Below are 25,322 nucleotides of genomic sequence, written 5' to 3'. Positions count from 1 at the left end.
TGCTCTACTCTTCAACAATCTACTCATGGTTGACACCAAAGAAGAGTTGGAGGTGGTGTTGGTTTGCGTCAACCATGGTAGACACCAAAAAGTTGGGGTTTGTCTTTCTCTACGCCAAGCTTCTACTCGTGGTTGGCACCAGAGAAGAGTTGGAGGTGGTTTTGGTCTACATCAAGCATCTACTCGTGGTTTACACCAGAGAAGAACCCAAAATAAGAGTTGATTTGCTCTACTCTTCGACCATCTACTCGTGGTTGGCACCAGAGAAGAGTTGGAGGTGGTGTTGGTCTACGTCAACCATGGTTGACGCCAAAAAGTTGGAGTTTGTCTTTCTCTACGTCAAGGATCTAGAGTTGGAGGTGGTTTTGGTCTACATCAAGCATCTACTCATGGTTTACACCAGAGAAGAACCCAAAATAAGAGTTGATTTGCTCTACTCTTCGACCATCTACTCATGGTTGACACCAAAGAAGAGTTGGAGGTGGTGTTGGTTTGCGTCAACCGTGGTTGACGCCAAAAAATTGGAGTTTGGCCTTCTCTAAGTCAAGAGTCTACTCATGGTTGACACCAGAGAAGAGTTCGAGATGGTTTTGGTCTACATCAAGCATCTACTCATGGTTTCCAACGAAGAGTTGGACTTGGTCTTACTCTACATCAAGCTTCTACTCATGGTTGCCACCAAAGAAGAGCTCGAGATGGTTTTGGTCTACGTCAAGCATCTACTCATGGTTTCCACCAAAGACTTGGAGATGTTTTTTCTCTATGCCAAGCTTCTACTCATGGTTTCCACCAAGGAGTTGCTCTTCCTCTACGCCAAGCATCTCCTCATGTTTGCTACCAAAGACTTGGAGATGTTTTTTCTCTACACCAAGCATCTACTCATGGTTTCCACCAAGGAGTTGCTCTTCCTCTATGCCAAGCATCTCCTCATGGTTGCCACCAAAGACTTGGAGATGGTTTTGGTCTACGTCAAGCATCTACTCATGGTTTCCACCAAAGACTTGGAGATGTTTTTTCTCTATGTCAAGCTTCTACTCATGGTTTCCACCAAAGACTTGGAGATGGTTTTTGTCTACACCAAGCTTCTACTCATGGTTGCTACCAAAGAGTTGGAGATGTTTTTTCTCTATGCCAAGCTTCTACTCATGGTTTCCACCAAGGAGTTGCTCTTCCTCTACGCCCAGCATCTCCTCATGGTTGCTACCAAAGACTTGGAGATGGTTTTGGTCTACACCAAGCTTCTACTCATGGTTTCCACCAAAGAGTTGGAGTTGGTCTAACTCTACATCAAGCATCTACTCATGGTTTCCACCGAAGAGTTGGACTTGGTCTTACTCTACATCAAGCTTCTACTCATGGTTGCCACCAAAGAAGAGCTCGAGGTGGTTTTGGTCTACGTCAAGCATCTACTCATGGTTTCCACCAAAGACTTGGAGATGTTTTTTCTCTATGCCAAGCTTCTACTCATGGTTTCCACCAAGGAGTTGCTCTTCCTCTACGCCAAGCATCTCCTCATGTTTGCTACCAAAGACTTGGAGATGTTTTTTCTCTACACCAAGCATCTACTCATGGTTTCCACCAAGGAGTTGCTCTTCCTCTATGCCAAGCATCTCCTCATGGTTGCCACCAAAGACTTGGAGATGGTTTTGGTCTACGTCAAGCATCTACTCATGGTTTCCACCAAAGACTTGGAGATGTTTTTTCTCTATGTCAAGCTTCTACTCATGGTTTCCACCAAAGACTTGGAAATGGTTTTGGTCTACACCAAGCTTCTACTCATGGTTTCCACCAAGGAGTTGGAGATGTTTTTTCTCTATGCCAAGCTTCTACTCATGGTTTCCACCAAGGAATTGCTCTTCCTCTACGCCAAGCATCTCCTCATGTTTGCTACCAAAGACTTGGAGATGTTTTTTCTCTACACCAAGCTTCTACTCATGGTTTCCACCAAAGACTTGGAAATGGTTTTGGTCTACACCAAGCTTCTACTCATGGTTTCCACCAAAGACTTGGAGATGGTTTTTCTCTATGTCAAGCTTCTACTCATGGTTTCCACCAAAGAGTTGGAGTTGGTCTAACTCTACACCAAAGACTTGGAAATGGTTTTTGTCTACACCAAGCTTCTACTCATGGTTTCCACCAAGGAGTTGGAGATGTTTTTTCTCTACGCCAAGCTTCTACTCATGGTTTCCACCACGGCGTTGCAGACGTTTTCCCCTACCTCAACCACAGCAGCCACCGGCGCAGGACCCACCCACCCCCTCCTCCCCCCCACCTCCCACCCCCTCCCCACCCCGATTTCGTCCTCCCCCACCCCGAAACCCACCCGTAGACCAGCAGGTGCTTCTCCACGCGGAAGCAGTCGGTGCGGCCGTAGGGGTGGTGGAGGGCCTGGTGCTGGTGGTGCTGGTGGTGCTGGTGGTGGTGCTGGTGGTGCTGGTGGTGGTGGCGGTCGTGGCGCCGCGAGCGGGGCCTCTCCTCATCCTCGCTCTCCAGGTCGGAGAACTCCACCAGGTCGTCGTCGCGCAAGGTGCTGAAGTGCCGCGTCTGCTTGCGCACCCGCGGCGTGTCGATCACCAGATTGTTCTAGAAGAAGCCCGCCAAGAGGAAGACGATGAGGATGAAGGTTGAAGGGCCCGCCCACCTCCCAACGCTGCTCTACTCGACCCCCGACCTTGCTGTTGAGGAGCTCCAAGTCCAGGTCGGCCTTCTTGGCCCACTTCTGCCAAAAGTTGGGGTCGTCCAACGCGATGTCGGTGCGGTTCTCCGACGCCACGAAACTCGCCTAATGGACAACCCAAGAGCTCGCCCACCACGAGGCCCACCCAAAAACGGCGGGGAAGGGCCCGCGGGGTGGCGCCGGGGGGTACCTTGGCGAAGGTGGAGCCCTTGCCCTCGCTCTCGATGGTGATGGTGGTGGTGCGGCGCAGCAGGATCTGGTCGATGTCTTCCTCGCAGAACTTGGAGCCTTCGTCGTCCTCTTCCATGATGGCCGCGTAGGCCCCCTTGCGCAGGAGGTCCTCGATCTCCTTCTTGGAGAACTGCTGGATCTGCCAAAAAGGAGGAGGAGGAGGAGGAGGAGGAGGAGGAGGAGGAGGGGGGTGAGGAACAGGGAGGGCTTCGGGCCCCGTTTCCACCCCAAAATTATCTCCAAGAACCACGCCCTGCTAGATTAGGACCTTCAAGACGTGCTACCCTTCAAGAAACCCTTCCATGGGGTCTTCAAGACCCGTTTTTCCTCGAAAAAACCCTTTTATGGGGTCTTCAAGACCAATTTTTGCTTGAAGAACCTCTTTTATGGGTTTTTCACCCCAAATTCCCCTTGAAGAACCCTTTTTATGAGGTCTTCAGGTCAACTTCTCTTGAAGAACCCTTGAAGAACCCTTCCACGGGTTCTCCAACCTAAATTTCCCTTCAAGAACCCCTTCCATGGGTCTTCAAAACCCATTTTTCCTCGAAAAACCCCTTTTATGGGGTCTTCTGGACCCATTTTTCTTCAAAAACCCCCTTTTATGGGGTCTCCATCCCAAATTCCCCTTAAAGAACCCTTTTTATGGGGTCTTCAGGTCAACTTCCCTTGAAGAACCCTTGAAGAACCCTTCCACGGGTTCTCCAACCCAAATTTCCCTTCAAGAACCCCTTCCATGGGGTCTTCAAAACCCATTTTTCCTCGAAAAACCCCTTTTATGGGGTCTTCTGGACCCATTTTTCTTCAAAAACCCCCTTTTATGGGTTCTTCACCCCAAATTCCCCTTGAAGAACCCCTTCTATGGGGTCTTCAGGTCAACTTCCCTTGAAGAACCCCTTCCATGGGGTCTTTGTGTCCCATTTTTCCTTGAAGAACCCTATCTATGGGGTTTCCATCCCAAATTTCCCTTGAAGAACCCCTTTTATGGGGTCTTCAAGACCCGTTTTTCCTCGAAAACCCCCTTTTATGGGTTCTCCAACCTAAATTTCCCTTGAAGAACCCTTTTTATGGGGTCTTCTGGACCCATTTCCCTTGAAGAACCCTTGAAAAACCCCTTTTTACGGCTTCTCCACCCCACATCTCCCCCCGAACCCCCTTTTTTTGCCTTCCCCACCCCCCGTCCCCCCCCCCAGGACCCCCTTACCCCCGCGATGTTGCCCTCGCGGCCGCTCATGGACTGCAGCACGGCCTTGTCCAGGCCCAGCTTGAGGCTGGCCTTGTCGAACATCTCCCGCTCGTAGGAGTTGCGCGTGATCAGGCGGTAGACCTTCACCGCCTTGCTCTGCCCGATGCGGTGGCACCGCGCCTGGGCCTGCGGGGGGGGGGGAAAAGGGGGTCAAGGGGGAGTCAACGGGGCATAAAAAAACCCAAATCCCGTCAAGAGAAACTCAACGGGGCGCCAAAACGCCAAAATTCCATCAAGAAAAACTCAACGGGGCATAAAAAAAACAAAATCCCATCAAGAGAAACTCAACGGGGCGCCAAAACCAAAAAATCCCGTCAAGAGAAACTCAACGGGGCGCCAAAAACCCAAAATCCCGTCAAGAGAAACTCAATGGGGCGCCAAAAACCCGAAATCCCGTCAAGAGAAACTCAACAGAGCACCAAAACCCCCAAATCCCATCAAGAAAAACTCAACGGGGCATAAGAAAAACAAAATCCCATCAAGAGAAATTCAACGGGGCGCCAAAACGCCAAAATCCCGTCAAGAGAAACTCAACGGGGTGCCAAAAACCCAAAATCCCGTCAAGAGAAACTCAACGGGGCGCCAAAAACCCGAAATCCCGTCAAGAGAAACTCAACAGAGCACCAAAACCCCCAAATCCCATCAAGAAAAACTCAACGGGGCATAAGAAAAACAAAATCCCATCAAGAGAAATTCAACGGGGCGCCAAAACGCCAAAATCCCGTCAAGAGAAACTCAACGGGGTGCCAAAAACCCAAAATCCCGTCAAGAGAAACTCAACGGGGCGCCAAAAACCCAAAATCCCGTCAAGAGTAGCTCAACGGGGCGCCAAAAACCCAAAATCCCGTCAAGAGAAACTCAACGGGGTGCCAAAAAAAACAAAATCCCATCAAGGGGGGGTCAACGGGGCATAAAAAAACCAAAATCCCGTCAAGAGAAACTCAACGGGGCGCCAAAACCCCAAAATCCCGTCAAGAGAAACTCAACGGGGCGCCAAAACGCCAAAATCCCATCAAGAAAAACTCAACGGGGCGCCAAAACGCCAAAATTCCATCAAGAGAAACTCAACAGAGCACCAAAACCCCCAAATCCCATCAAGAAAAACTCAACGGGGCATAAGAAAAACAAAATCCCATCAAGAGAAATTCAACGGGGCACCAAAACACCAAAATCCCATCAAGAGAAACTCAACGGGGCGCCAAAACGCCAAAATTCCATCAAGAAAAACTCAACGGGGCATAAAAAAACCAAAATCCCATCAAGAGAAACTCAACGGGGCATAAAAACCCAAAATCCCGTCAAGAGAAGCTCAACGGGGCGCCAAAACCCCAAAATCCCGTCAAGAGAAGCTCAACGGGGCGCCAAAAACCCAAAATCCCATCAAGAGAAACTCAACGGGGCACCAAAAACCACAAATCCCATCAAGGTGGGGTCAATGGGGCATAAAAAAAACAAAATCCCGTCAAGAGAAACTTAATGGGGCGCCAAAACCCAAAAATCCCGTCAAGAGAAACTCAACGGGGCGCCAAAAAGCCAAAATCCCGTCAAGAGAAGCTCAACGGGGCGCCAAAAAGCCAAAATCCCGTCAAGAGAAGCTCAACGGGGCGCCAAAAAGCCAAAATCCCGTCAAGAGTAGCTCAACGGGGCGCCAAAAACCCAAAATCCCGTCAAGAGAAACTCAACGGGGCGCCAAAAACCCCAAATCCCATCAAGACAAACTCAACAGGGCCCAAAAACCCAAGACCCCGTTGACTCAAACCCAACGAAACCTCAAAACCCAAGACCCCGTTGGGTCAAACTCAACGTAGCAAGCCAAAAATGGAAGACCCCGTTGAGTTAAACTCAATGTGACCCCAAAACCCAAGACCCCGTTGACTCAAACTCAACGAAACCCCAAAACCCAAGACCCCGTTGGGTCAAACTCAACGTAGCAAGCCAAAAATGGAAGACCCCGTTGAGTTAAACTCAACGAAACGCCAAAACCCAACACCCCATTGACTCAAACCCAACGGAACCCCAAAACCCAAGACCCCGTTGGGTCAAACTCAACGTAGCAAGCCAAAAATGGAAGACCCCGTTGAGTTAAACTCAACGTAGCCCCAAAACCCAACACCCCATTGACTCAAACCCAACGTAGCCCCAAAACCCAAGCCCCTACGACAACGGGGCTGAACCGGGGGCGACCCCAAGCCGGAAGCCGCCCCCGGGGCCTCACCTGGAGGTCGTTTTGGGGATTCCAGTCGGAGTCGAAGATGATGCAGGTGTCGGCGGCCGTCAGGTTGATGCCCAGGCCGCCCGCCCGCGTGCAGAGGAGGAAGACGAAGCGATCCGAGTCGGGTTTGCTGAAGCGGTCGATGGCGGCCTGCCGCAGGTTGCCCCGCACCCGCCCGTCGATCCGCTCGTACAGGTACCTGCCACACCCCAAAAACCACCTCGGGGGGCGCCCTCGATGACCCCAAAACCCTCCCCGATGCCCCTTTTTACCCCTTTTTACCTTTTCGGGATGATTTAGTCCTCCAGGTGACCCCAAACCCTTCCCAAATGCCCCTTTTTCGCCCCATTTTTACCTCTTTTGGATGATTTAGTCCTCCAGGTGACCGCAAAACCCTCCCCAAATGCCCCTTTTCGTCCCGTTTTTACCTCTTTTGGATGATTTAGTCCTCCAGGTGACCCCAAACCCTTCCCCAATGCCCGTTTTCGCCCCTTTTTACCTCTTTTGGACGACGCACTCCTCCCGGTGACCCCAAACCCTCCCCAAATGCCCCGTTTTCGCCCCGTTTTTACCTCTTTTGGACGACGTAATCCTCCAGGTGACCCCAAACCCTTCCCAAATGCCCCTTTTCACCCATTTTTTACCTCTTCTGCATGCCCCTTTTCGCCCCTTTTTACCTCTTTTGGACGACGTACTCCTCCAGTTGACCCCAAACCCTTCCCAAATGCCCCTTTTTCGCCCCATTTTTACCTCTTTTGGACGATTTAGTCCTCCAGGTGACCCCAAACCCTTCCCCAATGCCCCGTTTTCGCCCCGTTTTTACCTTTTGGATGAGGTAGTCCTCCAGTTGACCCCAAACCCTTCCCAAATGCCCCTTTTCACCCCTTTTACCTCTTCTGGATGCCTGTTTTCGCCCCTTTTTACCTCTTTTGGACGACGCACTCCTCCCGGTGACCCCAAACCCTCCGCAAATGCCCCGTTTTCGCCCCATTTTTACCTCTTTTGGATGACATACTCCTCCAGGTGACCCCAACCCCTTCCCCGATGACCATTTTTGCCCCGTTTTTACCTTTTTTGGACGAAACACTCCTCCTGGTGACCCCAAACCCTCCGCAAATGCCCCGTTTTCGCCCCGTTTTTACCTCTTCTGGTCGACGCACTCCTCCCGGTGACCCCAAACCCTCCCCAAACGCCCCGTTTTCGCCCCGTTTTTACCTCTTTTGGATGAGGTAGTCCTCCAAGATGTCGAGGCAGCGGACCATCTGGGAGAAGATGAGCACCTTGTGGCCCCCGGCCTTGAGTTTGGGGAGCAGCTTGTCGATCAGCACCAGCTTGCCGGCCGAGCGCACCATGGCCTGGAGGTGGAAGTCGTGGGGGACGTGGTGGTGGCAGGACTCGCGGAATTCGGCCAGGATCTTCTCCTCCGCGCCTATTTGGGGTGGGATGGGATCGTCAACGGGGCGTTGGGGGGCACCGCTCAACCCTAAACCCAACCACAACCCCAAATCCAAGGTGCTGGTTGACCACTCAACGCGTTATTTGGGTTAAAAATGTCCATTTTGGGACATTCAGCGGCACCGCTCAACCCCAAACCCAACCACAACCCCAAATCCAAGGTGCTGGCAGACCCCTCAACACGTTATTTGGGCTAAAAATGTCCATTTTGGGACATTCAGCAGCTCCACTCAATCTCCAACCCAACCAAATCCCAATTGTTGGCATCAACATCAACCTAGAAGACTTGGAGAACCTTCCAGGAGAAGGAAAACCCCAAATCCAACCAACTGGTTGACCCCTCAACGCATTATTTGGGCTAAAAATGTCCATTTTGGGACATTCAGCGGCACCGCTCAACCCCAAACCCAACCACAACCCCAAATCCAACCAACTGGTTGACCCCTCAAGGCATTTTTCACCCTAAAAATGTCGATTTTGGGACATTCAGCGGCACCGCTCAACCCCAAACCCAACCACAACCCCAAATCCAAGGTGCTGGACCACCCCTCAACGCGTTATTTGGGCTAAAAATGTCCATTTTGGGACATTCAGCGGCACCGCTCAACCCCAAACCCAACCACAACCCCAAATCCAACCAACTGGTTGACCCCTCAAGGCATTTTTCACCCTAAAAATGTCGATTTTGGGACATTGAGTGGCTCCACTCAAACCCAACCCAACCAAATCCCAATTGTTGGCATCAACATCAACCTAGAAGACTTGGAGAACCTCCTCCATTCCAACCAAACCCCAAATCCAACCAACTGGTTGACCCCTCAAGGCATTTTTCACCCTAAAAATGTCCATTTTGGGACAATCAGTGGCACCACTCAACCCTAAACCCAACCACATCCCAACTGGGGCCATCGCCACCAACCTAGAAGATTTGGAGAACCTCCTCCATTCCAACCAGGAGAAGGAAAACCCAAAATCCAACCAACTGGTTGACCCCCCAAGGCATTTTTCACCCTAAAAATGTCCATTTTGGGACAATCAGTGGCACCACTCAACCCTCAACCCAACCACATCCCAATTGTTGACATCGCCACCAGCCTAGAAGATTTGGAGAACCTCCTCCATGCCCACCAGGAGAAGGAAAACCCAAAATCCAACCAACTGCTTGACCCCCCAAGGCATTTTTCACCCTAAAAATGTCCATTTTGGGACAATCAGTGGCACCACTCAACCTCCAACCCAACCACATCCCAATTAGGGTCATCACTACCAACCTAGAAGATTTGGAGAACCTCCTCCATTCCCACCAGGAGAAGGAAAACCCAAAATCCAACCAACTGGTTGACCCCCCAAGGCATTTTTCACCCTAAAAACGTCCATTTTGGGACATTGAGTGGCTCCCCTTGACCCCCAACCCAACCACATCCCAATTAGGGTCATCGCTACCAACCTAGAAGATTTGGAGAACCTTCTCCAAGCCCACCAGGAGAAGGAAAACCCAAAATCCAACCAACTGGTTGACCCCCCAAGGCATTTTTCACCCTAAAAACGTCCATTTTGGGACATCGAGTGGCTCCCCTTGACCCCCAACCCTACCACGACCCAATTGTTGACATCGCCACCAACCTAGAAGATTTGGAGAACCTCCTCCATTCCCACCAAACCCCAAATCCAACCAACTGCTTGACCCCCCAAGGCATTTTTCACCCTAAAAACATCCATTTTGGGCCCCGCAACACCCCTACTTTTTGCCCACCCCCTTCTCCTCACCGTTGATGAGGTAGGGGTGGTTGCAGCACTTGCGCAGCTCCATCATGGTGTTGAGGAGGTTGGGCATGTTGGTGTGGCCGGCCCCCTTGGAGAGGAAGGAGAAATTCTTCTCCAGGATGGCCCGGTAGTATTTTTTCTGGATGTTGGTCAGCTCCACCTCGATGATGGTCTCCTGCTTGGGGGCCAGGTTCTTCTCCACGTCCTCCTTCAACCGCCGCAGCATCATGGGCTTGAGGATGGCCTGGAGCTTCTGCACCTAAATTTGGGGAGCCACCAAGAGGAGAACCCAACCCTCGCGGTCACCTGAAGGGCTGAGGTCTTCTCCTTCATCCTCCTCTTCCTCCTCTTCCTCCTCACCTGCTCCTCCGTCTTGAGGTCGCCGAAGTCCTTGAGGAACTCGGCCTCGGATGGGAATTGGGAGGGCTCCAAAAAGTGCAGGAGGCTGAAGAGCTCCTCCACCGTGTTCTGCAGCGGGGTGCCCGTCAGCAGGACCTTGTGCTCCTGCCCAGGGGGGAAAAAAAGGTTAGGGGGGGACGGGGGGAGGTCACCAAGATCATGGGGGGACGGAGGGGTGGCCCCCCGTGTGGAGGTACGCGGGTGGGATGTGTGGGTGGAGAACAAAGATCTCCAAATTTGATCAAAAAGGGCCAAAAATCGCTTCAGGATCATGCCAAGGGATGTGGGATCAACCCAAATGTCTCCAAACTCAACCAAAAAAACCCAAAAAAGTCTTCAGGATCATGCCAAGGGATGTGGGATCAACCCAAAGATCTCCAAACTCAACCAAAAATCCCAAAAAAGTCTTCAGGATCATCTCCAAGGGATGTGGGATCAACCCAAATGTCTCCAAACTCAACCAAAATCCCCAAAAAATCTTCAGGACCATCTAAAATGGACACAAGGTCAACCCAAACATCTCCAAACCCAACCAAAAACCTCAAAAACACCTTCAGGATGATCCCCGGGGGCCACGAGATGAGTCCAAAAATCTCCAAACTCAACCAAAAACCCCAAAAAAGTCTTCAGGATCATCTCCAAGGGATGTGGGATCAACCCAAAGGTCTCCAAACTCAACCAAAAATCCCAAAAATATCTTCAGGACTATCCCTAAGGGACGTGGGAGCAACCCAAACATCTTCAAACTCAACCAAAATCAACCAAAAACCCCAAAAACACCTTCAGGACGATCCCCAAGGGACACAAGGTCAACCCAAACACCTCCAAACTCATCCAAAAACCCCAAAAACATCTTCAGAACCACCCCCAAGGCCCACAACGTCAACCCAAACACTTCCAAACTCAACCAAAAACCCCAAAAACACCTTCAGGACCCAACAAAAACCCCAAAAACACCTTCAGGACCATCCCCAAAGGCCACCAGGTCAACCCAAACACCTCCAAACTCAACCAAAAACCCCCAAAACATCTTCAGGACCCAACAAAAACCCCAAAAACACCTTCAGGACCATCTCCAAGGGACACAAGGTCAACCCAAACACCTCCAAACCCAACCAAAACCCCCAAAAAAATCTTCAGGACCATCCCCAAAGGCCACCAGGTCAACCCAAACACCTCAAAACCCAACAAAAACCCCAAAAACATCTTCAGGACCCAACAAAAACCCCAAAAACACCTCCAGGACCACCCCCAAGGTCCACAAGGTCAACCCAAACATCTCAAAACCCAACGAAAACCCCCAAAACATCTTCAGGATGATCCCCAAGGTCCACAAAGTCAACCCAAACACCTCCAAACTCAACCAAAAACCCCAAAAACACCTTCAGGACCCAACGAAAACCCCAAAAACACCTCCAGGACCACCCCCAAGGTCCACCAGGTCAACCCAAACACCTCCAAACCCAACAAAAACCCCCAAAACACCTTCAGGACCACCCCCAAGGACCACCAAGTCAACCCAAACACCTCCAAACCCAACAAAAACCCCAAAAACATCTTCAGGACCCAACAAAAACCCCAAAAACACCTTCAGGACCCAACGAAATCCCCAAAAACACCTCCAGGACCACCCCCAAGGTCCACAAAGTCAACCCAAACACCTCCAAAACCAACCAAAAACCCCAAAAACACCTTCAGGACCCAACAAAAACCCCAAAAACACGTTAAGGACCATCTCCAAGGGACACAAGGTCAACTCAAGCATCTCCAAACTCAACCAAACTCAACCAAAAACCCTAAAAACATCTCCAGAACCACCCCCAAGGTCCACAAGGTCAACCCAAACATCTCAAAACCCAACGAAAACCCCCAAAACACCTCCAGGACCACCCCCAAGGTCCACAAGGTCAACCCAAACATCTCAAAACCCAACAAAAACCCCAAAAACACCTCCAGGACCACCCCCAAGGTCCACAAGGTCAACCCAAACACCTCCAAACCCAACCAAAAACCCCCCAAACACCTCCAAAACCACCTCGGGCCGCGCGGGACGAACCCAACCGCCTCCGTCCAACCCCCGAAACCCCTCCAGGGCACCCAAAATCGACCCGAGGAGGGGAAAAGGAACCGATTCGGGTCCCCCCCGAGAAGCTTTCTGCTGTCCCTCACCAGGTCCATGTGCTTGAGGCTGTCGAGGAGCTTGCAGTTGCGGTTCTTGAGGCGGTGGGCCTCGTCGATGATGACGCAGCGCCACTCGATCTCCCGCAGCTCGGGGCAGTCGGAGAGGATCATCTCGAAGGTGGTGATCAGGGCGTCGAATTTGTAGGCCCCCGGGATCAGGCGGCCCTAAAAAAGGGTGGGAGGAAGGCTCCGGACACCTCTCCTCGGCCTCGGGAGGGTCTCCGGGGGATTTTGGAGGAGCTCAAAGTCAACCTCGACCTCCTAAAACCCTTGGGAAGATCTCCAGGAGCTTCTGGAAGACCTAAAAACCACCTCAGGAGGTTCTCCAGGTGATTTAGGAGAACCTCAAAACCAACCTCAACCTCCTTAAACTCTTTGTAAGATCTCCAAGAGTTTTTGGAGGACCTAAAAACCACCTCAGGAGGTTCTCCAGGGGATTTAGGAGGACCTGGAGCCAACCTCGACCTCCTTAAACCCTTGGGAAGATCTCCAGGAGCTTTTGGAGGACCTAAAAAACACCCCTGGGAGGTTCTCCAGGTGATTTAGGATCTTTTGGAGGACCTCAAAGTCATCCTCGACCTCCTTAAACCCTTGGGAAGATCTCCAGGAGCTTTTGGAGGACCTAAAAACCACCCCTGGGAGGTTCTCCAGGTGATTTAGGGGCTTTTGGAGGAGCTCAAAGCCAACTTCAACCTCCTAAAACCCTTGGGAAGATCTCCAGGAGCTTCTGGAGGAGCTAAAAACCACCTCAGGAGGTTCTCCAGGTGATTTAGGAGGACCTCAAATCCCTCCCTCCACCACGGGAGCTTCTGGAGAACCTCAAAACCACCTCAGGAGGTTCTCCAGGAGCTTCTGGAAGACCTAAAAGTCATCCTCGACCTCCTTAAACCCTTGGGAAGATCTCCAGGAGCTTCTGGAGGACCCAAAAACCACCTCAGGAGGTTCTCCAGGAGCTTCAGGAGAACCTCAAAGCCTCCCTCGCTCCTCCTCCACCACGGAAGCTTCTGGAGAACCCCCAAAACCCCCCCGTACCCGCGAGTCCTTGCAGTACATCTCGTACTGCTGGATCATCTGCCGCGAGGCCAGGCTGCCGTGGTAGACGATGCTGTTCATCCCCGTCCAGGTGTTGAACTCCCGCTCCCAGTTGGTGATGGTGGAGAGGGGGGCGATGACCAGGAAGGGGCCGCGGATGCCCACGTTGTAGACCTCCTGCAGGAAGGCGATGGACTGGATCGTCTTGCCCAAGCCCATCTCGTCCGCCAGGATGCAGTTCTGCCTGCGGGGAGGAGGAGGGTTGGTGGCCCCTCGGGGGACCAAAAGCCCACCAAGGTGGTCGCCGACCCAGTTTCCCCCAATCTGACCCGATTTACCCTATCCCGACCCAATTTGCCCCATCCCGATCCAAGTTCGCCCATCCCGACCCAATTTCCCCCATTTCAACCCAATTTATTTCCCCCATTCCAACTCAATTTCACCCATCCTGATCCAATTTCCCCCATTTCAACCCAATTTGCCCCATCCCAACCCAATTTCCCCCATCCCGACCCAATTTCCCCCATCCCGACTCAATTTTCCTGGTCCCGACCCAATTTCCCCCATCTTGACCCAATTTCCCCCATCCCATCCCAATTATTTCCCCTTTCCCAACCCAATTTCCCCCATCCTGACCCAATTTCCCCCCTCCCAACCCAATTTCCCCCATCCTTTCCCAAATTCCCCCATCCCGACCCAATTTCCCCCATCCCAACTCAATTTTCCCGGTCCCGACCCAATTATTTTCCCCTTTCCCGACCCAATTTCCCCCATCCTGACCCAATTTCCCTCATCCCAACCCAATTATTTCCCCCATCCTGCCCCAATTTCCCCCATCCCAACCCAATTTCCCCCAACCTGCCCCAATTTATTTCCCCTTTCCCTACCCCATTTCCCCCCTCCCTACCCAATTTCCCCTTTCCCGACCCAATTTCCACCATCCTGCCCCAATTTCCCCCATCCCGCCCCAATTATTTCCCCTTTCCCAACCCAATTTCCCCCATCCTGCCCCAATTTCCCCCATCCTGCCCCAATTTCCCCCATCCTGCCCCAATTTCCCCCATCCCGACCCAATTTCCCTCATCCCAACCCAATTATTTCCCCCCTCCCAACCCAATTTCCCCCAACCTGACCCAATTTCCCCTTTCCCGACCCAATTTCCACCATCCTGCCCCAATTTCCCCCATCCCGCCCCAATTATTTCCCCTTTCCCAACCCAATTTCCCCCATCCTTTCCCAATTTCCCCCATCCCAACCCAATTATTTCCCCCCTCCCAACCCCATTTCCCCCATCCTGCCCCAATTTCCCCCATCCTTTCCCAATTTCCCCCATCCTGCCCCAATTTCCCCCATCCTTTCCCAATTTCCCCCATCCCACCCCCATTTCCGCGCCCCCACCCCATCAACTCGCCTGTTGTACCAGTTGAAGAGCAACCAGTTGACCCCTTCCAGTTGATACTCCCTCAACTGGTTGTGGTTCTTGTACTCGTGCGACAGCTCCAGCTTCTTCCACGAGCCGGCTTGAGGACGTGGCTATCAATTTTTGGGCGAAAAACCACCAAAATTGAGACGGTAAGAGGGAATTCCACCAATTTGGGGTGCTGAGGAGGAAATTCGGGCGCTCACCAGGCGTTTGAGCTCGGGGTGCCGGGCTTGGATGCGCTTAAATTCCCCAATTTTGCCCTCGTCCACGTCCTCCTTCAGCTCCCAGGTGCTGTCCTCGTAGGGCAGGGAGCACCACTTCACCAGGTAGTAGACCACGGGCTGGAGGAGGAACCCCAAAAAAATTTGGGGGGCGTTTGGGGGGGTCCTTGATGGGGTCGGGGTCCTCGTTTCCCCTCCTTTCTTCCCCCCTCTCACCTCGCCGTTGTCCTTGTCGACGCTGTGCGACTCGTCCAGGATGCGGTCCACCTCCACGTAGTCGGGGTTGAAAGGCTCCTCGTCCTTGGTTTTTAATTGATTTGGGGGAAAAAAATGGGGTGAGATGCAAAATATCCCCCCAAAAAACCTCCTGAGAGGTGAGAATCCCGTTAAAAATCATCTTTTATCCTCCAAAATGTTCCCTCTGTTTCCAGTTCTTTCCTTATTTTAGTAAAAAGAGGTGGTGAGATGCAAAAAATCCCAAAAAAAAACTCTTAAAAGGTGAGAATCTGCCCAAAAAATTCATTCTCTATTCCCCAAAATGTCCTCTCTGTTCCCAATCCTTCATTATTTTAGAAAAAAAATGGTGGTGAGATGCAAAAAAAAAAACAAAAAACCTCTTGAAAGGTGAGAATCCGCCCAAAAAATTCATCCTCTATTCCCCAAAATGTCCTCTCTGTTCCCAATCCTTCAGTATTTTAGAAAAAAATGGTGGTGAGATGCAAAAAATCCCCCCAAAAAAACTCTTGAAAAGTGAGAATCGCCTAAAAAACTCATCCTCTATTCCCCAAAATGTCCCCTCTGCACCCAATTTCTTAATTATTTTAGAAAAAAGAGGTGGTGAGATGCAAAAAATACCCCCAAAAACTCTTGAAAGGTGAGAATCCACCCAAAAAACTCATCCCCGAGCCCCAAAATGTCCCCTCTGTTCCCAATTCTTTCATTATTTTAGAAAAAAGAGGTGGTGAGATGCAAAAAATCCCAAAAAAAACTCTTAAAAGGTGAGAATCTGCCCAAAAAACTCAACCCCAAGCCCGAAAATGTCCCCTCTGCACCCAACTTTTTTTAGTATTTTAGAAAAAATAGGCAGCGAGATGCAAAAAATCCCCAAAAAACCTCTTGAAAGGTGAGAATCTGCCAAAACAACTCATCCCCGAGCCCCAAAATCGTCCCATTTGCCCCCAAAAGCGGGCACCTCGTGGAAGAAGTGTCGCATCTGGGTCATCTTCGCCTTGAAGCGCTTGAGTTTCTGGTGGATCCTCTTGTCCTTCTCCAGCTGGTCGATGGTGGCCCACTCGCAGTGCAGGTAGGAGCTACACGGGGCAGGAAAAACATCAAAATCCACGTGAGATTACAAAAAAAACCACCCGTAACCCTTCCACAAAGCCATTTTGGGCAAAAAAACTCTTATTTGGGAAAAAAAACGCCTTCGTTGGGCCAAAAAAACTCTTCGTTGGGACAAAAAACTCTTCGTTGGGACAAAAAAACTCTTCGTTGGGACAAAAAACTCTTCGTTGGGTCAAAAAAACTCTTTGTTGGGTCAAAAAAACTCTTTGTTGGGCCAAAAAAACTCTTCGTTGGGACAAAAAACTCTTCGTTGGGACAAAAAGCTCTTCGTTGGGCCAAAAAAACCTCTTATTTGGGCCAAAAAACTGTTCTTTGGGCCAAAAAAACTCTTTGTTGGGCCAAAAAAACTCTTCGTTGGGCCAAAAAACTCTTTGTTGGGCCAAAAAACTCTTCTTCAGGCCAAAAAAAAATCTTTGTTGGGCCAAAAAAACTCTTCTTTGGGCCAAAAAAACTTTTCGTTGGGACAAAAACCCTCTTTGTTGGGCCAAAAAACTCTTCGTTGGGACAAAAAAACTCTTTATTGGGCCAAAAAACTCTTCGTTGGGACAAAAAACTCTTCGTTGGGACAAAAAACTCTTCTTTGGGCCAAAAAAACTCCTCGTTGGGCCAAAAAACTCTTCGTTGGGCCAAAAACCCCTTCTTTGGCCCAAAAAACCTCTTCTTTGGGCCAAAAAACTCTTCTTTGGGCCAAAAAAACTCTTCGTTGGGACAAAAAACTCTTCGTTGGGACAAAAAACTCTTCGTTGGGACAAAAAAACTCTTCGTTGGGACCAAAAAACTCTTCTTTGGGCCAAAAAAACTCTTTGTTGGGCCAAAAAACTCTTCTTCAGGCCAAAAAAAAATCTTTGTTGGGCCAAAAAAACTCTTCTTTGGGACAAAAAACTCTTCGTTGGGACAAAAAACTCTTATTTGGGCCAAAAAAACCTCTTTGTTGGGACAAAAAAACTTTTCGTTGGGCCAAAAAACTCTTCGCCGGGCCAAAAAAACTCTTCGTTGGGCCAAAAAACTCTTCGTTGGGTCAAAAAAACTCTTCGTAGGGACAAAAAACTCTTTGTTGGGCCAAAAGACCCTCTTTGTTGGGCCAAAAAAACTCTTCGTTGGGACAAAAAACTCTTTGTTGGGCCAAAAAACTGTTCTTTGGGCCAAAAAACCTCTTCTTTGGGCCAAAAAAACTCTTCGTTGGGCCAAAAAAACTCTTCGTTGGGCCAAAAAAACTCTTTGTTGGGCCAAAAAACTCTTCGTTGGGCCAAAAAACTCTTTGTTGGGCCAAAAAAACCTCTTATTTGGGCCAAAAAACTCTTCTTTGGGCCAAAAAAACTCTTCTTTGGGCCAAAAAACTCTTCTTTGGGCCAAAAAAACTCTTCTTTGGGCCAAAAACCTCTTCTTTGGGTCAAAAAAACTCCTCTTAGGATGGAGGACCCCCACCCTAACCCCCCGCCATCTTGGCCGGCCACTTACTAATTCTTATATTTGACGAAAAACTCTTCGGATTCCGTAAACTGCCCCGACGGGAGCTGCGGGGAGCAAGGCGGGAGCGTCAAAATTGGCCAAAATTCCCCTTTTTTCCCTTTTTTTTTCTTTTTTTGGGGGGTTTCTCACCTCCTTCTTGACCACCCGCATGGAGAGGACCTTGTCCACGATGGCCGCGTCCTCCTCGCTGGGGTTCTCCTGCGAGGCAAGAGGCGAAGATGAAGAGCCCGTCCAAAAGGAAGAGAAAGGGCAAAACGCCGCGCGAAGACCCGGGGGGGAAAAAAAAAGACCCCCCACCACAAAAAACTGCATGGAGGGCAACGTCTCGCCCTCGGGCTCCGGTTCCGGGGCTGGGGGCTGCGGGGCGGGGGGCTGCTCGGGGCGGGGGGGCCCGGTGACGTCGAGCTCTTCGTCCTCCTCATCGTCGGTGATTTTGATGTCCAAATCCTCCGTGTACTTCTTGCGCTTCACCTGCCGGTTGGAGCGCCGCTTCTACGGGGTTTGGGGGGGGGGTAAAAACGTGAAGGGGGGGGTCCGCACCCTCGTGGAGACCCCCCCAAATTGTGGCCTTCATCCCCAGACCTGCACGCTGGCCTCCTCTTCCTCGCGCGGCGACTGCGCCGGCATCACCTCGGCGTCGGAGTTGTCGGAGGAGGCGTTGCGCTTCCGCTTCTTGCCCACCACCGGGGTGATGGTGCTGGGGGGGGGGTGGGGGGGTTGGGGGGGGACAGGGTTAGGGGGATAGGGGTGGGGGGCTCGCCCCCACAGGGGCGACCCCCCCCCGGAGAAGGTTTGGGGTGAAAACGGCAAGAATCGGGGCGGCGCGGGTGAGATTGCGGCAAACGGAGGTTAAGGGTGGGGGTGAGTCAAGGTGGGGGGCAACGAGGGTAAAATTTGGGGTGAAAAAGGGCAAAAGTTGGGGTGGAAGAGGGCAAAAGTTGGGGTGAAAAAGGGCAAAATTTGGGGTGGAAGAGGGCAAAAGTTGGGGTGAAAAAGGGCAAAATTTGGGGTGAAAAAGGGCAAAAATGTCAATGGCGCAACAAAACTGCCGTTGGAGTCAACGCTGATGGCCAACGTTGGCCATGAGGGTCAACCATGGACATGATGATGGCCAACGATGGCCAAAAAGGGTCAACGATGGCCAACACGAAGATCAACGATGGCCAAAAAGGTCAACGATGGCCAACATGAAGACCAACAATGGCCAAAAAAGTCAACGATGGCCAACATGAAGACCAACGATGGCCAAAAAAGTCAACGATGGCCAACACAAAGACCAACAATGGCCAAAAAGGTCAACGATGTCCACCACAAAGACCAAATATGGCCAAAAAAGTCAACGATGGTCATCACGAAGACCAAATATGGCCAAAAAAGTCAACGATGGCCAACATGAAGACCAATGTTGGCCAAAAAGGGTCAACGATGGCCAACACGAAGACCAACGATGACGAAAAAGGTCAATGATGGCCAACATGAAGACCAATAATGGCCAAAAAAGTCAACGATGGCCACCACAAAGACCAAATATGGCCAAAAAAGTCAACGATGGTCATCACAAAGACCAACGATGGCCACCACGAAGACCAACGATGGCCAAAAAAGTCAACGATGGCCAACATGAAGACCAAACATGGCCAAAAAAGCCAACGATGGCCACCACAAAGACCAAACGTGGCCACAAAAGTCAAGGACGGCCCCTCACCTGGGTTTGCTGCGCCCCTTGCTCTTCCCGGAGCCCCCCTGCCCCTTCCCCTTGCGGGGCCGCTCCTCCTTGGGGCCGCCGCGCTCGCCGGCCCCCTTCCTCCGCCGCTTGCGCTCGCCCTCCTCCTCCGGCCTCACGCTGGGCAGCTCGTCCTCGTTGAGCACCCGGGGGATGTTCTGCTCGCCCCGGGCCCGGGCGCGGGCGATGGCCTCGGCCACGATGCGGTTGGCCTTCTCCTGCTTCTTCTGGTGCTCCAGCTTGCGGCTCTCCTCCGAGGCCCCCCGCGAGCCCGGGGGGCCGGCCAAGGCGGCCACCTCGGTGCTGCTCAGGACTTTGACCACCGACAAGCCCGCCGAGCCGCCCTGGGACGAGCCGGCCTGCAGAGAGGGGGGAGAACGACCCCAAAAATGGAGGCCCGCCACCGAGGGTGGCCCAAACGTGGTCTTTTTCGCCCCAAAAAGGACCCAACGGCGGTTATCGCACCCAAAACGTGATCTTCTCCACCCAAAACCAACCAAAACGTGCTTTTCTTGACCCAAAACCAACCCAAATATGCTCATCTCGACCCCAAAACCAACCCAAACATGCTCATCTCTACCCAAAACCAACTTAATTGTGCTCAACTTCACCCAAAAACAACCCAACGGCAATTATCGCACCCAAAACCAACCCAAAATGTGCTTTTCTCCACCCAAAACCAACCCAAACAAGCTCTTCTCTACCCAAAACCAACCCAAATATGCTCATCTCCACCCAAAACCAACCCAAATGTGCTCTTCTCCACCCCAAAACCAACCCAACGGCAGTTATCGCACCCAAAACCAACCAAAATGTGCTCTTCTCGACCCAAAACCAACCAAAATGTGCTTTTCTCTACCCAAAACGAACCCAAAATGTGCTCTTCTCGACCCCAAAACCAACCCAAACATGCTCATCTCTACCCAAAACCAACTCAATTGCGCTCAACTTCACCCAAAAACAACCCAACGGCAGTTATCGCACCCAAAACGTGCTCTTTTCTACCCAAAACCAACCAGAACGTGCTCTTCTCTACCCAAAACCAACCAAAACGTGCTTTTCTTGACCCAAAACCAACCCAAATATGCTCGTCTCTACCCAAAACCAACCCAAATGTGCTCTTCTCCACCCCAAAACCAACCCAACGGCATTTATCACACCCAAAACCAACCAAAATGTGCTCTTCTCGACCCAAAACCAACCCAAATGTGCTCTTCTCTACCCAAAACCAACCAAAATGTGCTCTTTTCCACCCCAAAAACAACCCAACTGCATTTATCGCACCCAAAAACAACCCAAATTCACCCATCTCTACCCAAAACCAACCCAAATTCACCCATCTCTACCCAAAACCAACCCAAATTCACCCATCTCTACCCAAAACCAACCCAAATTCACCCATCTCTACCCAAAAACAACCCAAATTCACCCATCTCTACCCAAAAACAACCCAAATTCACCCATCTCTACCCAAAAACAACCCAAATTCACCCATCTCTACCCAAAAACAACCCAAATTCACCCATCTCTACCCAGAAACAACCCAAATGTGCTCATCTCGACCCAAAACCAACCAAAATATGCTCATCTTGACCCAAAACCAACCAAAATGTGCTCTTCTCGACCCAAAACTAACCCAAATCTGCTCGTCTCTACCCAAAACCAACCCAAATTCACCCATCTATACCCAAAACCAACCAAAATGTGCTCTTCTTGACCCAAAACCAACCCAAATCTGCTCGTCTCTACCCAAAACCAACCCAAATTCACTCCTTTCCAGCCCAAAACCACCCAACTGCGCTCCTCCCACCCCAAAACCACTCTTTTTCCCCAAAAACCACCCCAAAACCCCTCCTCCCGCCCCAAAACCCCCGAAACCCATCATTCTACCCCAAAACGCCCCAAATCCCTCATGTGACCCCAAAACTACCCAAAAATACTCATCGCACCCCAAAACAACTCAACGATACTCATCCTACCCAAAAACCACCCAACTGCGCTCATCCTACCCAAAACCACTCTTCTTGCCCCAAAAACCACTCTTTTTCCCCCAAAACCCCTATTCCTACCCCAAAACCCCCCGAATCCCATCATTCCACCCCAAAACGCCCCAAATCCCTCATGTGACCCCAAAACTACCCAAAAATACTCATCCCACCCCAAAACAACTCAACGATACTCATCTGACCCAAAAACGACCCAACTGCGCTCCTCCCACCCAAAACCACTCTTCTTGCCCCAAAAACCACTTTTCTTGCCCCAAAACCCCTATTCCCACCCCAAAACCCCCTGAAACTCATCATTCTACCCCAAAACGCCCCAAATCCCTCATGTGACCCCAAAACTACCCAAAAATACTCATCCCACCCCAAAACAACTCAACGATACTCATCCGACCCAAAAACGACCCAACTGCGCTCATCCTACCCAAAACCACTCTTTTTCCCCAAAAACCACCCCAAAACCCCTCCTCCTACCCCAAAACCCCCCAAAACCCCTCATCCTGCCCCAAAACCCCCAAAACCCCTCATCCCACCCCAAAACCACCCAACGATGCCCATCCCACCCCAAACCCCCCAACTCCGTTCTCCTTCCCCAAAACCCCCCCGAAACCCCCCGTTTTTCCCCCAAAACCCCCTGAAATCCCTCATTTCATCCCAAAACCCCAAAACCTCGGTTTTTTCCCCCAAAACTCACCTGCGGCTGCAGCACCACCTTGAGGGGCGCCGTCAGCCTCTGCCCCGCGCCCCCACCCTCAAAACGCCTCCTCCTGCCCCAAAACCCCCCCGAAACCGCCCGTTTTTCCCCCAAACCCCCCGAAATCCCTCATTTCACCCCAAAACCCCAAAACCTCCTTTTTTTCCCCCAAAACTCACCTGCGGCTGCAGCACCACCTTGAGGGGCGCCGTCAGCCTCTGCCCCGCGCCCCCACCCTCAAAACGCCTCCTCCTGCCCCAAAACCCCCCCGAAACCCCCCGTTTTTCCCCCAAACCCCCTGAAATCCCTCATTTCACCCCAAAACCCCAAAACCTCGTTTTTTTCCCCCAAAAACTCACCTGCGGCTGCAGCACCACCTTGAGGGGCACCGTCAGCCTCTGCCCCGCGCCCCCCACCACCTGCGGCACCACCGCCACCGCTCCTCCCCCAGTCCCCCCAGTTCCCCCCCCAGTAAGCGGCTGCTGGAGGAGCTGGAGTTTTTGGGGGGCGGCCGAGGGGGTCCCGGGGGGCCCCGGGTTTTGGGGGGGGGGCTGGGGGGGCTGCTGGACCTGCAGCTGGATGGTGACCACCTTGGGGGGCTGCCCGGGAGCCCCCTTGGCCTGGCCCAGTGCCGCCAGTTGGTTGCCCTGCAGCACCAGTTTGCCGGGGAGGTTGCCCAAAAGGAGGTGGCGCTGGCCCGGGGGGGCGCCGGGGGGCTGGGGACCCCCCGAGCCGCCCCCGGGGGTGGGGGGCTGCTGGAGGACCAGGGTGATGCGCTTGGATTCGCCCTGAAAAAGAAGATTTTCGGGTTTTGAGCCGTTTTTAGCCATTTTTTGCCGTTTTTTTACCGGTTTTTGCCTTTTTTTACCATTTTTTGCCTTTTTTTTACCATTTTTTGCCTTTTTTTTACCGTTTTTTGCCTTTTTTTTAGCGTTTTTTGGCGGTTTTATAAGTTTTTTGGGTTTTTTTTGAGTTTTTTCAGGGGGTCTTAGAGGGTTTGGGGGGTTTTAGCCGTTTTTAGCCCTTTTTTGCCCTTTTTTTACCGTTTTTTGCCCTTTTTTTTTACCATTTTTTGCCTTTTTTTTAGCGTTTTTTGCCTTTTTTTTACCATTTTCTGCCTTTTTTTTAGCGTTTTTTGGCGGTTTTTAGAAGTTTTTTGGATTTTTTTTGATTTTTTTCAGGGGGTCTTAGAGGGTTTGGGGGGTTTTAGCCGTTTTTAGCCATTTTTTGCCCTTTTTTTACCGTTTTTTGCTTTTTTTTACCATTTTTTGCCTTTTTTTTAGCGTTTTTTGCCTTTTTTTAGCGTTTTTTGGCGGTGTTTAGAAGTTTTTTGGATTTTTTTTGATTTTTTTCAGGGGGTCTTAGAGGGTTTGGGGGGTTTTAGCCGTTTTTAGCCCTTTTTTGCCGTTTTTTTACCGGTTTTTGCCTTTTTTTACCATTTTTGGCCTTTTTTTTAGCGTTTTTTGGCGGTTTTTAGAAGTTTTTTTGGATTTTTTTTGAGTTTTTTCAGGGAGTCTTAGAGGGTTTGGGGGGTTTTAGCCGTTTTTAGCCCTTTTTTGCCCTTTTTTTACCATTTTTTGCCTTTTTTTTTACCGTTTTTTGCCCTTTTTTTACCGTTTTTTGCCCTTTTTTTACCGTTTTTTGCCTTTTTTTTAGCGTTTTTGGCCTTTTTTTTAGCGTTTTTTTGGAGGTTTTTAGAAGTTTTTTGGATTTTTTTTGAGTTTTTTCAGGGGGTCTTAGAGGGTTTGGGCGGTTTTAGCCGTTTTTAGCCGTTTTTTGCCCTTTTTTTACCGTTTTTTGCCCTTTTTTTACCATTTTTTGCCTTTTTTTTAGCGTTTTTTGGCGGTTTTTAGAAGTTTTTTGGGGTTTTTTGAGTTTTTTCAGGGGGTCTTAGAGGGTTTGGGGGGTTTTAGAAGGTTTTGGGGGGTTTTTAACTTTTTTGGGGGGTTTTAGAGGGTTTTTTGGGGGTTTTAGAGGGTTTTTTTGGTTTTGGGGTGAAAAGGCAGAAAAATGGTAAAAAAAAAAAAAAAACACACAAAAAAAAAGAGGGAGGAAATGATAAAAATGAACCGAGGCGGAAAAGGCGGGAAAAGAAATAGGGGAAAGGGGGAAATTGGCAAAAATGGAGAGGCCAAAAGACACAACCAAACCCCAAAAAAACCCCAAATCCCCCCAAAATCCCCCAAATCCCCCCCAAACCCCCAAAACCCCACAAAAACCCCAAAACCCCATAAAAAACCCCAAACTGCAAATCTCCCCAACCCCCCCCAAAACCCCCAATCCCCCAAATTCTCCAAAAATCCCAAATTTCCCCAAAACCCCAAATCCCCCTCAAATTCCCCCCAAACCCCAAATCCCCCCAAAACCCCAAATCCCCCCCAAACCCCAACCCCCCCCAAATCCCCCCCAACCCCCCCAACCCCCCCAAAACCCCCAAACCCCCAAATCCCCCCAAACCCCCCCAACCCCATAAACCCCCCCAAAACCCCCAAAACCCCAAAACCCCATAAAAACCCCAAGTCCCCCCAAATCCCCCCAAACCCCCAAATCCCCCCAAATCCCCCAAATCTCCCCAAATCCCCCCCAAACCCCAAATCCCCCCAAAATCCCAAAACCCCAAAACCCCATAAAAACCCCAAATCCCCCCAAAACCTCCAAACCCCCCAAATCCCCTCAAATCCCCCAAACCCCCCCCAACCCCCCAAACCCCCCCCAACCCCCCCAAAACCCCCCCAACCCCCCCCAACCCCCCCAAAACCCCCAAAACCCCAAAACCCCATAAAAACCCCAAATCCCCCCAAACCCCCCAAAACCCCAAATCCCCCCAAATCCCCCAAACCCCCCAACCCCCCCCAACCCCATAAACCCCCCCAAAACCCCAAAACCCCAAAACCCCATAAAAACCCCAAATCCCCTCAAATCCCCCCCAAACCCCAAATCCCCTCAAATCCCCCCCAAAACCCCCAAACCCCCAAATCTCCCCCAAACCCCGAATCCCCCCAAATCCCCCCAAAATCCCCCAAAACCCCCAAAACCCCAAATCCCCCCAAAATCCCCCAAAACCCCCAAATCCCCCCAAACCCCAAATCCCCTCAAATCCCCCCAACCCCCCCCAACCCCCCCAACCCCCCCCAATCCCCCCAACCCCCCCCAACCCCCCAAACCCCCCCAAAACCCCCAAAACCCCAAAACCCCATAAAAACCCCAAATCCCCTCAAATCCCCCCAACCCCATAACCCCCCCCAACCCC

The 25,322-nt window shown here is 51.1% G+C and overlaps 1 protein-coding gene across 4 annotated transcripts in view; it reads right to left on the bottom strand.

The window, feature by feature from the left end:
* The window catches only part of CHD8 (chromodomain helicase DNA binding protein 8), a 43,999-nt gene extending 19,707 nt beyond the window's left edge, over positions 1 to 24,292 (bottom strand). For 2 of the 4 annotated variants that reach the window (XM_082780546.1, XM_082780545.1), the window contains exons 1-20: positions 22,432 to 24,291; positions 19,358 to 19,734; positions 18,235 to 18,349; positions 17,950 to 18,144; positions 17,782 to 17,850; positions 17,641 to 17,696; positions 16,031 to 16,148; positions 15,055 to 15,138; positions 14,821 to 14,958; positions 14,602 to 14,727; positions 13,195 to 13,434; positions 12,151 to 12,327; positions 9,943 to 10,086; positions 9,586 to 9,841; positions 7,579 to 7,792; positions 6,367 to 6,562; positions 4,110 to 4,277; positions 2,868 to 3,047; positions 2,672 to 2,782; positions 2,324 to 2,583 (exon numbers count right to left, since the gene is read on the bottom strand). In XM_082780546.1, the coding sequence (XP_082636672.1) occupies positions 2,324 to 2,583; positions 2,672 to 2,782; positions 2,868 to 3,047; positions 4,110 to 4,277; positions 6,367 to 6,562; positions 7,579 to 7,792; positions 9,586 to 9,841; positions 9,943 to 10,086; positions 12,151 to 12,327; positions 13,195 to 13,434; positions 14,602 to 14,727; positions 14,821 to 14,958; positions 15,055 to 15,138; positions 16,031 to 16,148; positions 17,641 to 17,696; positions 17,782 to 17,850; positions 17,950 to 18,144; positions 18,235 to 18,349; positions 19,358 to 19,734; positions 22,432 to 22,902 (3,695 nt within the window). In that variant the 5' untranslated portion in view covers positions 22,903 to 24,291. Of the gene's footprint in view, positions 1 to 2,323; positions 2,584 to 2,671; positions 2,783 to 2,867; positions 3,048 to 4,109; positions 4,278 to 6,366; positions 6,563 to 7,578; positions 7,793 to 9,585; positions 9,842 to 9,942; positions 10,087 to 12,150; positions 12,328 to 13,194; positions 13,435 to 14,601; positions 14,728 to 14,820; positions 14,959 to 15,054; positions 15,139 to 16,030; positions 16,149 to 17,640; positions 17,697 to 17,781; positions 17,851 to 17,949; positions 18,145 to 18,234; positions 18,350 to 19,357; positions 19,735 to 22,431 lie in introns of all 4 variants that reach the window. The other 2 variants (XM_082780543.1, XM_082780544.1) reach the window with 2 other exon arrangements.
* Between the last annotated feature and the right edge of the window lie 1,030 nt (positions 24,293 to 25,322).

The sequence above is a fragment of the Aythya marila genome (assembly GCF_965140915.1).
Source record: "Aythya marila genome assembly, chromosome: 28".
Lineage (NCBI taxonomy): Eukaryota > Metazoa > Chordata > Aves > Anseriformes > Anatidae > Aythya > Aythya marila.
Note: the sequence above shows the minus strand (reverse complement) of the source record. Positions and strands in the feature narration are given on the sequence as shown.